Here is a 13,347-nt window from a genome sequence, read left to right as displayed (position 1 = left end):
TTGCCCCCCTCTCAGAGAATCCTCAACTTCCATCTCCAAAGGTCAGAAGTTACATGGTTAATCAACAAGACCTCGTCAGACGGTAATATTTAGTTAGATTTCATACTGCGTCACTGGGCTCATGAAGTGTTTAATTCAGAAGCAGCCATGTTGTGTTCACGAGGGCAAAACAGTTGGACAGATTCCGCCCCCCCCTCAGCCAACAACATAAAAACCACTGTATGAACTTCCTCCTCCTCCTCAAATGTTGTTCCCATGCTCTTCCTCCCCTTAAGTGTCATAAACGCGACAGTGCTATTGTTCCTGTGAGTTCATATATGGAGATAGAAAGTACACAACGGGGACTTGTTAGTGAAAAGAAAAAATATTGCTTCAAACCAGGGGGTGTCAGAAGAGAGAAAATAGGCAGCAAAACTGAGTCTATGAGGGAACAAGATAAATGAAGATGGTCTCCCAGGGTGGCAATGACTTGTGGCTTCCAATGATACAGTGAGGCTGGCAGCAGGGAGAGAGGACGTATTGATCAGAAACACTTCAGGCTTTTCAGGCTGGATAATGGTTTCAGATACTGAGTGCTTACAGTATGTTGTGGCAACAATAAAAAAAAAAATTCTAACAGGCAGAAAACAATTAGCACCACTCTGTTAAACAACTCCTGTGCTTGGAAGAAGGGTTTTCCAGTACAGGCCCATATCCATCCGGAGGTATGAAGTCTGTATCATACACCCCAAGTAAACTCAGGAAGTCTTTAAAGCCTGGCGCCTGGAGAATTCAGAGCTCTGATTAATATTCCTCGCCACTGTGCAGAGTCGAAATTGAAAACTTTAGGTGGCGGGGAAGAGTGGGGGATTATACCTGCGTGATTGGCTCCAAACTACAACCATTGTTACAGCCGCTCTGTTGTAATTAGAGAGAGAAATTACTTTGGAAAAAATAGCTTTTGAACAGCTGGCGACACATAAACTCTCTCATACCCAATCTCAGAACTAAGCCTCCCAGTTGGTATGAGAAAGCTACCTACTACTCCCCTGCATCACGCCTAGGTGGAGGGATGAAGCAGTAATTGCCGTCTTTGTTATGTGATCCAATGGAAGCTGTATTGGTGGAACCGACTACCTATTAAGATATCATACAAGTAGTGCTTTTAACATAGAAAATAATTTTCCAACCACACTAGATAATACATCAGGCTGTTAGAAGTTCAGAGGAATAGTTGTGAGGAGCCTTTAAGGGAAGTTAAACGTCATTTTCACCCAAGACATAGGCATTACCTTTTAAGTCACGATTAATTATGGTTTGATAAGAAGGAGAGGGCTGCTTCAAAACTTTGGAAACGGTGCAACAAAGACCTGACGCTAAGTGAGAAAGGACAAAATCTGCGCAGCACTTGCAGGGATACAAGAACTACCGTACCCACCGTACTGCAAAGCACAGAGCGTTAAATGTTAGTTAGAGCACCGCGTTATTGTGTAATTCTCTGAACTGGACTGTTATTGTGAAGCACTATTTTATACTGCAATTCATCACTGGAATATAATATATCAGCCATAACACGTGTGTCATTCTGTTTAGGTCAGTACCATACACAACACCGATAGTAAGACTTCTGGGTCACAATCCTGTTCACGGAGCCACATTAGTTTATTGGACCATGCAGGCCAGCTTGTGTTAAAGAAGTAATATAATTATAGTAGAAAACTGTTCCATGTGCACTGAGCACAGGATCACAAGGTCACAACTAGAGGGACACTTGATAAACACTTAGGGCTGATTGTAGGAAGCCGTGGGGCTCACCACTCAAGCAAAGGAGCTGAAAACATGAGCCACCTGCCTCTTCGCAGGGATACTTGACGACCAGCTGCAGCTTTGCCTGACCAAAGGAAAATTTAGGGGAGGCACTCGAGCTGACCACTCGGGTCCCGTTTTGGCTGGGCCATCGGATCTGCTCTGTGGCCCCCCGATTACATCAGAGCGGTACTTGTGCTGGCTCAAGTGTCCGTCTGGTATGAAGAAGGAGCGGCAACTGTGACATTATTAAAAATCCGAGCTGAACGAGTAGCATGCACAAGTGAATGGGCACCGTCTTAGCGGCGTCATCGGCGGATCATCGGGATATCCTTCGGCGTAAACACTGGATTGATTTCACGTCAGACGTGTTTACTCACGGTGGTGCTCAAACTGCTTTAAGACAGCTTCTTGAGTATTAAACATTAAAGTGATCAGGTTAGATCAAAAAATCTCTCGATTATAGTTGTGTTTTTATCAACTAAATACAGCAGACTGTCATTCTGCAAAACAACTTCACTGGGAATTAAATTGTGAAGCTTGCTGGCGTTCAAGCCATAAATTAAAAGAGTCATCAATCTTTTTGGAGGTGGTTACCTTCACCTTCATGCATTCCTTCACACGTCTACCAACCTACTTGCTGTGTTGTCAAAAATGTATTTGTGAATGAAACACGCAAGCAAATGCCTGTAATTTTTTTTTTCCAGCCATAAACAGTGTAGATTGAATTCTTACCTTGATTCCTACGTAGTCTATAGGTATGATGGGCTTCTCGAGGGAGGGCAGACTGGCCTCATCCAAAGGCTCGCCCACCATCACTTTGGTTGCCACGTTGATAAAGTCCACACCAATCGTTTTTGACACAAATGGGAAGGAGCGCGACGCCCGCAGATTGCACTCAATCACCTACAGTAACACAGATAACCCATAGTGTTATATAAAAAGAAACGGCCCGTTTTCCCCAGTAGACTCATTAAATTTAGTCTAATTAAAAAAAAAAAGTGCAGTGTGCTATCGCTGTAACATCCAAACTGAAGGCAGCATGGATCAATGAATAAACTGAGATGTGCAAGGTAATTATAATTTGCTAGTAAAATGCTTTTTTTTTTTTTTTAAATGTCAATCCTTCATTCAGTCATACCTGGAAAAAAAATATTACCTACCATGACATCGTTGCCTTTAACCAGAAACTGAGTGTTGAAGGGGCCGGAAATTTCAAATGCATGTGCAATTTTCCGGGTGGCGATTTTAACCTTAAAGCAAAAAGAAAAGAACAAAGAAATATTAATCATGACGCCATATTGGCTCTCTATCATTATGGCAATACTAATATCAACTCTCATGAAAAGTTCACAGTGCACAAGTTACCCGGCTTGATTACCAAGACATATCAATTACAATGTCGTGTAACAAATATGGTTGAACGACTGAGCAGGTTTTTCCAAGACACTATTGCTCCTGACCTCGCTCCTTAACCAAGGAATACTTCCTATTGACAGCATTCCAATGAAATAAACTTCTGAACAAGATTTGATCCAGAAGTGTCTAACCTGACTGCAGCATAATTCTGATTAAATAATAAATGATCAAATATTGATTAGACATTTGATCTGACCGATTAGAACTTGTATGATATTAATGTGTGATTCACAAAAGTAGAAAATGTGGAAGCAGGCTCTGTGCAGAAAATCACCCAATGTCTGCATACGCTTGCGTTCACGCTAACATGAGAAGTTGGTTTTGTGGCTGGAACTGCAAGATTTCCAAAAGTAATGAGTGGGAAATGTTCATTATCCCGAGGAGGATCCCTGCCTGTTAGCTCAGAGTGCGTAACTGGTTATTAGCTGTGGCCGCGGCCGTGGGTTTTACGGAGATGTTGGCGAATAGTTTGTGCTCAGAAACTGTGGCAATAAACAGCTGTTTTAGAAAAGACAACCCGCAGTTAATGTGTGTGCCAGGCTCTTTAAATAACACTGTCGAGGTTTATCAAGCTCTACGAATTGGGGTTTCTGTTTGAGGAGCCGACAGACTGCCATCAATGGGGAAATACTTCCTGTTGTTAAAACTACAATTTTGTGACGAGATAAACAAATGGACATTCAGAGTTCCTGTGAGTGATCCTGTGAGGCTGATCAATAACGGTGATTAAATCCCGCACTGAAACCGTTTACACGAGGCTCCACCGGCAAACACTGCTGTCACATCTCTCAGCGGTTTGTGAAGGGACGTTTTACATCGGGCTCATATCGAGCATCTGGTTTAACAAAAGGAGAATTTCTTCCTCTCGGTGTGAAAGTTCTATACTAAAAACTATCACTAATGCCGAGGGCTGGCTCTCAAATATGTGCCTGGAATGTTAAAAAAAAACAAAGCCGAGATATCAAACAGACTATAAAGATAGATATCCAAGACAGCGACGCGTTTGTCACAGAAGTCCTCCTGTAAGTGGGCGCTATTGTGATATATGATAAGTGATATGATATGATGACATTGTTAAAACTTGTTTCCAGCTTCATGCAATTCCTGAACTGCTGGTAAACAAAACCAGCTCCTAGGACAGTGTATTGCAGTGTAAATTATCATTGTGGCCGAGACTTAGGATAACAGTCAGAGTGACTTTATCTGCAGTCCATCAGATTTTAGTGAGCATTTTCATTGATGTTTAGATTTAGCTTTCCCACAAAATAAAAGAAAAAAGGTTTCATATTTGTTTGCATTGTGACAGCATGACTTTACATGCATCTACGTTTTAGAGGAGCAGTCAACGGGTGTTTTGAGCATCAATGTTTTTTTTCGTGCGAGTACAACTCGTATCCTCAAGCCGAGGGGATGAAATGTGATGCAGGCAGCCACACCTGTGAGCAGTGCTGTGCTGTGACGGCCAACTGATAAGTAGCTTGTGTGAATGTTTAAAGTGACTTCACCGACCTTCTCCAGCGCCCCCTGGCTAATGGTCTGGGTGGGCAGGATGAGGGTGGCGTCTCCCGAGTGCACCCCAGCGTCTTCAACATGCTCCGTTATGGCATGGACCAGAACCTGGACAGACACAAGGTGATTATCACACACAGAGACAATTCGCAGGCAGTTCACAGCTCCGACAGGCGACAGAAATGAGTTCCCCAAGGCGAGCTGTCTTTTCACAGCCTTGGTTTGTTGACCAAGAGAGAAAGTCTCAGACTCCGAGGCAAACGGCCTCCAGACTTGACACGTTCATACCAACACTGTGTCACAGTGAAACATTGGGTACGAAAATGTAGAGTCAACATGCGGCACGACAGTTCGAAAATAGCAGGTGCTGGATTTTGTATTTGAATTTATTTCATTCCTCCAGAGACTTGTATTTGTTAATCAATCCAGTAGGAAAAAAGTGTATAAGCAGTGTCATAAATAGTAAGGTCCAACATTTCACCCAAAAGAAAGGAGATCAGTATCTCCACGCAGCTCTGCGCAAGTCTACGGCTGAAAATGAGTCGCCATGTCATTAGCTCATTTAAACTGCTGCGAACCACAGCATTCATTAGACCTCTTCAGATACAGTCGGTAATTAATACGTATTATCTCCGACTTTTTCACTCTCCAACACCCACACACACACACAAGTAATGAAGCCTGTTTGGTATTCAATGAATGGACGGCTTGTTAATGTGATACCGAAGATAAAGGAGGAGCCGTATTCAGAAAAGGACCGGCTGAGAAAATCTACCATGCAACTGGATAGTACACGTTTAAATTGACACCCTTGAAGTGACTCTCACAATCTAAACAATGAGAGAAGTATTGAGGTGGTGCAGCGTCGCACTGAAAGTTGGAGAAATATGGAACTATGGAACTCACAGCTCGCGGTTCACTGTCAAGTGACTTGTTGTAAATTGTGGAGTCAAAGTCGATGTGTGCCAGAGATATTTTAGGATCAAATTCAACTTAGAACTTATTTATACAGCACATATGTTTGTTTATTTGTTTGTTCACAATATTTTGAGTGGTTTATTTAGATTTGACAAATGCTTTCAATCTCAGTCAACCCGCCGGTGACATCTCGCTTCCAGAATATTGCTAAAATCAGAAATGGAATATTTCTTTGTTAAACTTTTCTTTTCCTCCCCCCGCCCTCAATAAAAATTATCTAAAAAATATTCAGTTTATTCATGTGCTCATCTTACCTGGACTCAATACTCAAACATTTCATTGTTTTGTTTTTTTAATATGCAAACATGCAAAACAGTTATCAACGTAAAGAAGAGCATGGCGAGCAAAGGAGCAAGTATTGCATATGAGCAGATCAAAGCATCGGGCCTCTGATCAAAATTAAACAAAGTGAGAAAGAAAATCATAAGATCTTTTAAACTTCAGATTTGACTGCTCTTTGGCTTATGTAATCCCCCAAACACAAACCACACTTGTTTTTTTATAGATTAATTTCAGTTAATAGTTCTGCTTACATGGGATTACTGAGATTTACCGGCAGCATATTTCTCAGATGAAGCACCATCTCTGTATGCTTTGTGTCTCGGATTACCTTCTTTAGCAACAACAGCAGCTTTATTGTAAATACGATCCACATATAAACATTTGCAAAAGCTGGCATTAGGTATTATTCAGTCAGCATCAACTTTCTGCGTCATCTTTTTGCTTGAGGCTTTGAGAACTCAATTATCATTGTGAAATCTATTCAAAAATCCTTTCACTAAACAGTGCTCTCCAAAAACTGCGACATGTAATGCTTAAAGTATTGCTATCACCCCCTAGTGGCTTGTACAATATGTGCATAATGTTGTGCGATTATCGCAAGCGGAGCTTAATAATAAGTCTGGTTCATGCTGTACATTTAGCCGCCTGCACAGAGGATGATAAGTTCATGCTGTTACTGAGAAATACTGTGTAGCTGGAAATAGAGATTACCCTGCCATCTTTGGCCACTGCGTCCACCTCCACCTCCCTGGCACCACGGACAAACTTGGTGATGACCACTGGATGCTCCTGGAGAAGAAACGGCAGATTTCATAAAAAAATGTTTCACCACGTTGGCTTCTTCCTTCAGCACACTGAAACATTAAAAAAACAAAAACAAGCAAATGTCAAAAGGTTAACTTTCCGTTGTTGTGAACTTGTGACCCAGTGTTTCTCCAATCACACGTTTGGCTTTTATAAAGCACAATGATAAGTCTGTTTTCACTTTATTTTTGGTCTTTACATGGTTGGCATGAAGGAATGACCAATGGAAATGACCATAGCTCCCACAACATGAAGCCAAAATATCTGGAGGAAAAAAATTAATAAATTGCATCCTGCCAAAATGACATCTGGACATGAGCCAGAATTCATTATCATAATATTTTTCTTACCAGTAGTTTGTGTTATTTTACATAATTAAACCCAACAGATGTTTGTTTAGATCCTGAGTTAGGGATGGGGGTCCACTTGGGAATGGCTATGCGCTGGGATTGTCAAAATTAGATTTGCAGATCACAGAAAAGCCAGCATAAACCTTGAAAACTGCTCATTGCTTTTATTCTGAAAAAGCTCAGGTTTCTGTAGGTTGTCAGGATGAGTTTGTCTAGTTTTGGTAACTCAACATTTCACTTTTCAAATCAGTCAGGATTCAATGTTTTGGTGGGAGAAAAAAAATACGACCCTGCCAAACGTGAACAAAAATCTTTACCTGCCAATGTTTTTAAATTGACCATTTGATATATTTGTGTCCCCAGTTTTCTATTGCTGGGTTCTTATTGCAGATCGGGCTGTACAGTATGTGACACAATTTACTTAAATGTACAGCAACCCAAACCAACCCTCCTTGATGGACCATGCAAGACGTCTGAAGACAGTCACAGGATTTAATATCAACAGGAGTTGTGACCCATGACTGATGGTTGCTTTGTGTTTGTTTCAGGTTTGCAGATGTGTTCACCGGATGTTTCACTACTACACACACCGTGGTCTACCCAAGAATTTTCTTGGTTTTCAGCTGCATTATATTCCCTTACAAGCTGAGCTTTCGTTCCTTTTTCCGCTGAAAACATCTGCCTGCTATCATTAAAAATGCTTCTATTACAGCAGCACCAGCAAACCAAAACAATAAAGATGTTGGCCAGCAAGCGCAACAATTAAGCTGAAACTCATAACGCAGGCAATTGAAAGCAAGAGCTTTGGGTGATGATATTCTTTATTTGAATCTTTTCAAGCATCTTTTTGCACATGTTTGCATTGTTTTTATACTCTCGTGTGATGCATGGCTTTTAAACAGAAGAATAATAGCAGTACATTTTCAGTTCCACTTTTCCACTTTGAATTCTTTTCCAGCTCAAATCTGAGCGAAAGCACTCACTATCCACAACAGTTTGTTTCTTGAGTCAAATCTAACTTAACCGGAAATATTCATGTTTAAGATAACATAAATGACAGAATAAAAGCAAGTAAAAGTTTGAGACTGCTGCAGCGCAGACACGAAGAAGCTTCTATGAGCTGATGTATCATGGGCAGACAGCTAAAAATCTACTGTGGAAAGACATCAGATATCATTTCTGAAACATTAAGTTCATGGCATTGTGTTGAATCAACGCCCTTCGACAAGTTTCCCTTGTGGGCTTCCCTATAGCTGTGCACTGATGTATGTGCTTTCGACTACAATCAAATAGTATTTTTGTATCTCTAAAGGAAATGTGACTAAAGCTGAGTGGATCACGTCGGCGATGGATCTATTTTTGAATGGAATTACGTCAAAGCTGTTGAAACGCAAGAAGGGAGACAAATGAAGAGGAAATGACTATAGTTAAAATGCAAGGCTACAAATTATACAGGTGGGGGGGGGTGCATGACCGTGTGGAATATGGCAAAATTGATCTTTACATGCACCGACGTTTACAGTATCTTTTGGACATTGTTGTACATTCCAGGGTTATTTGTGTGACATATGAGGTGGAGGCATTAAGTGAAGTCAGCACTTCAGTGAAGCAGACCTGCGCACCAAATACTAGAAAGCAGTTTTGCCAGTAGGCAGTATTTGTCACACAGAAGTGGATTGAAACCGTGCGCTTGTGAACTAGAGCTAGAAAGAGGTCATCTGCTTGTAACATGTTAATTCCGTTTAGCTCAAGGCAGCGGAGAGATGAAAAGTGAAGGTGAGTCATTAGCAACAAGCGACACAGTGTGTCTCTCTCACATGTGCACATAAAGTTCAGACTGATCTCACCTGGGACACCTGGGTGGCCTCTTCCAAGAAGCGTTTCATCTCTTCTTCGCCGTACGCAACGTTCATGGCAGAGCCACTGGTGAGAGGCAGAAGAGGGAGAAAGAGGAGGACGGGGGGGGGGGGGTTTGAGGAGAGGAAGGAAGGCAAGCAAAGAGGGGAACATACAAGCTTCAAATGATTGTTCAAAACACTCATTATCTCTCTATTGCATCACCATTACCATCGGGAACAAGGTCTGGAAACAGTCAAAGTAAGGAGAGAACGAGAGGAAGAGGGAGAACAGCAGCTATTTAGGTCGAAAAGCACTCCGGGCTCCTGAAAATGAGTTCAGAACTCCATCATTAAAAAAACAACGGATTTCGGCTACTTTTGTTGTGGTGTTGTGTTTGATTGGAGACTGCTGGCTGGGCTATCCTCCTGTTGGAAGAGAAGGAGTAGAAGGAAAGAGGACAGAGAGAGGCCACCGGCTCGGGTCAAAGCTTTATTGCTTAGCTGTCTATAGCTCAGAGGCAGACATATGGCCAGACCCCAGATGAATACCGACCCCTCGTTTGGGTACCAGCTACAGACGCTGTATGTTGCATATCAATCAAGGCACATCACTGACTCACATGCCACCTGGTTTTTACGTCGCTGTGCTCTCAATTCTCTAACATTTATACAACAGTTATGATACCAAAAGTATTTAGTGTTTGGTCCGGTGAAAATCACCTAAGATTTCCTTGTAGTTTGCAGTAATATGAGCCTCTGTGTTTCTGTTGTATTGAAACAGTGAACATCACAATTTATGCATGACTGGTGCATTTTTAACTATGACCCGAGGCCTGTACTACGAACCGTGATAAACATATCCATGATCTCTCCATTTCCTGGGTCGGCGATCCTGATTAGTGGTAATACGAAACAGGCTATCAACTCGCTGGTTCAACCCAGACCTGCGTGTGCGTGTTCACATCAAAGGGGCGGAGTTTGCAGCGTCTGACCAATCAGACACACGGAGTAACTCTGCAGTGCAGTTTACAGATTACGTAAGGAGCAGATATTCTCTGAGAATATGACTAATTAAAACACATTCACCAGGCTAAAAGCAACACTGCTGCTGCGGCCATGGCAGAACATTTCCGACTTGTTAATGCGTGACGTGAGATTACACCATATTAATTCATTGGCAATTCGCTGATCACTCAATTTCACTTTATTACAGCAGCAACGCGTCGGGTTGAACTTCCTCGCTGCTCTTCCTTTCGTTTAGATTTTCCATCCAGTTGTTTTGAGGCCGAGTATCTCTTGTGAGAGTGTTTTGTGTTGGAATATGAATTCATCACCGCGACGACAGGAGTAGATGTGTGCTCCATAAATTCATGTTTCTGCAGTTCTGTCAGGTGTGATCATTAACCTCATTATCACAGATCAACCCTCGTGGAGCGAAACAGACTTGGAACAAGTCAAGAACAAAAACGTCCTTCAAAGCCCCAGTGACCAGGATTTATTTTATTATGTCAACAGATCACTCTAAATTAATTTCTCCTCTCAGCTGCAGCTCAGCGTTGAACCTGCCCACCAATCACCATCATTTAAGAATGGGCAGGTCATTTTTCAAGAGATCTGATTGGTCAGGATGCGGAGCTCTGACCTCTTATGGAGAACATAACATGCTCGGGAGAAGGTTAGACATTCAAGAGTAAGTTGCCAGGGTGATTTATCCTGGTGAGAAGTGAGCGAGCGTCGTAGTATGGAAAACCCAGGGTTAATCCTTGAAGTTATTTCGATAAGAGAAAATCCAGCGTCAGAGTACAGGCCTCTGCTCTCTTCTGTCCCCACATGCACCAGTGGCCGAATGTCAATACACCAAAGCTCTCCAACTTCATCAGTATCAGCCGAGAATTGTTTCCAACTACCACTCCAGCGTGGATTGTTTTTTTGCTGGTGTAAAACTGAAGCAGAAGGGTCTTTAATGGTCACCCTCAACCGCTCACAACATCATACTGCCCATTCCAGCAAAACAGGTGGAGTCCCGTGGGTTTTGCATGATTCCTATTTTGCTCTCAAGTACAAAAACACGATTCAAGTGTTTGCAGCTTTGTTAGCAATAAGAGAAGAGATTGTCCACCTCTAAAACACAAAGAAAAGCAGAATAAATGACAAACGGCATCTAGAATTAGCAGGGTTGTTGGCATTATTCCATTTTCTGTGATTGTGACATTCTTATATACATTTGTTCTTTGGAGGATCAACTAATTTTTCATTAAAATGTGGCTGCTATCGGCCGTCTTTGAGAAAGAACAGTAAAACAATTTATTGAAAATACTAAACAGTATGCAAAATGGTAAAAACTACAATACAGCGCAAAAAAAGGCTGACAAGTAACAAGGACGAGGTTTTTGGAAACCAAGAATAATGTAATTTGCTTGAACTCGTAACAAATGTTTGAGAATATTTTGAAAAAAAAAACGGCAATAAGGACCACATTTCATGGCTAGAACACTTTTGATTTGTGTTTCAGACCATCTGAGCAAATATTAATCACTAGTCCAATGGTTGATTAAACATATCTGTTTACTTTATCCATCTGATTTGCATTCAGCTTCCAGGAAACGACACCCAACTCATGAAAGATCTCCAGAGGGCGCTGACTTTTTTTTTTTTTTTTTTTTTAATAAAAGCAGTTATTTTCCTGTTTGGCTTTATTACTATGGTCAATTGTGAACAATGCTCACCCACACAGATATTTGCATTCTGTCTTGTCAACAGTGGCTTTTGCAGCTCTTGTAAACACTGAAGGAATGAGACAGAGTTTGAGTGGGTTCTAATGGAACCCGTTTCACTAATAAATACACCAATCAGCCACAAGACTGTCAAATCGCCTGTCAGTTGTGCTAGACACTGATTAATTATCTATAGTATCACCTTTTAGCGGAATATATTAGGCACCAATTGACCATTTTGTCCTCAAAGTTGATGTGATTTGAGTGAAATTGACAAGGACAAAACCGCTTGTTTAGATCATTTCCAAAACTGCACATCTTCTGAAGACAACAGTTGTAGTAATGTAACTCACACTGCAGATGTTAATGCTGAATATGAATAAAAACAAACAAACAAAAAAAAAAACTCTCAAAAAGCTCATCACAGTGGTTTTTATGGAGTAAAAAGGGAGACTCTAAATGTGTGCAGACATTTGTGCCTCATCATTACACAGCTGTGCCTGGCAGTGCTGGTGTGTCACAGCAGTATTAATGCTAAGTAAATGTTTTTCATAACCAAAAGGATTGATGGCCTTAAGCATGCAAATAAGATGCAGTTTGTTCAGTGTGAGTAAATTTCCCTTTTGAGAGAAATGTGAAGCTCAGGTCTGACGAGGAAGCGAGTGTTTGGTGTGGTGATGTGTGAGCGGCTGTGCATGTGCACTGGAGCTGAGAGGAACATTCAAAAAATATTACCAAGTATGTCAGTGGGAAGAAGTGGGGAAAGGAGAAAAAATAAATAAAAAATTCAGGGATGGTAAAGATCAGAGAGAGTTCACCCTGCGCCGATGCGGGAAATAAGAAGAGAGGAGCTTCCTCTCAACCCAAATCGCATGCAACATTCACCACAAGTCAATGGATACAGAGGATTATTAGTTATTAGATTAGATTCAGACTTCAACATCAAGCGGAGGGGATCTTCAACGCTGTTATACATCCCACCACTTAATAAAATTACTTTGATGTTTAGTAGTTTTAAATGTTACACAGTGCTCAGCTTTCAGTGTTTCCCACTGCTTCCCCATAGTGCATCGACAGATTTCCTTCAAAACATCATCACACAAGTAAAAAAAAAAATCCCCAAAAAATTTAATAAAAAAGTCCAAAACTGAATCACAAGTTTCCAATATGATGACTCCTGGCTGAATCCAGAATGTCTTCATGACACCTGCTGGACAACTGAATGACTGCAAGGTTAGGGAGCATTAGTCTGACTTCATTAATCATCATCGAGAAAAGAGGAAGGAAAAATTGTTTGTGAATGGCTTGTGAATTAGCCATTAAAAAAAGTGGTTTTCTCATCATGACTCAGCCATCCATGGCTTTACTGTTCTCAGCCTCTGTATTTGTTGATAAACTGCATCGGCTAGAAATATGACAAGCAAAACTAATGACATAATTTGTTGTGTAGTCGTGCTTCTAAAACAAATCCTGAGAAATTATTATAATGTAACATGTTGCACAACTGTTTTTCATGTAAGTGCCTCCGGGAGACTGAGACCGTTAACCCATTTATGACCACGATGCCAGGATTTATTTTTGATTTTCCGGTTGTAGAATTGTCAACAAATGTGCAATGAGTGAGTGAGTTACATGATTGGCAAGTGATGAGACTTTTCTGCATGCATT

General features: G+C 41.2%; 1 protein-coding gene across 1 annotated transcript in view; it reads right to left on the bottom strand.

The window, feature by feature from the left end:
* cps1 (carbamoyl-phosphate synthase 1, mitochondrial) overlaps positions 1-13,347 on the bottom strand; it is a 60,407-nt gene that overhangs the window by 15,600 nt on the left and 31,460 nt on the right. Inside the window, exons 28-32 of the mRNA XM_080479063.1 lie at positions 8,975-9,050; positions 6,685-6,762; positions 4,714-4,821; positions 2,949-3,038; positions 2,521-2,691 (exon numbers count right to left, since the gene is read on the bottom strand). Coding sequence (XP_080335189.1) covers positions 2,521-2,691; positions 2,949-3,038; positions 4,714-4,821; positions 6,685-6,762; positions 8,975-9,050 — 523 coding nt within the window. The remainder of the gene's footprint in view (positions 1-2,520; positions 2,692-2,948; positions 3,039-4,713; positions 4,822-6,684; positions 6,763-8,974; positions 9,051-13,347) is intronic.

Source organism: Lipophrys pholis, assembly GCF_963383615.2.
Source record: "Lipophrys pholis genome assembly, chromosome: 13".
NCBI lineage: Eukaryota > Metazoa > Chordata > Actinopteri > Blenniiformes > Blenniidae > Lipophrys > Lipophrys pholis.
The sequence above is the reverse complement of the archived record's forward strand: the minus strand, read 5'-3'. Positions and strand labels throughout refer to the sequence as shown.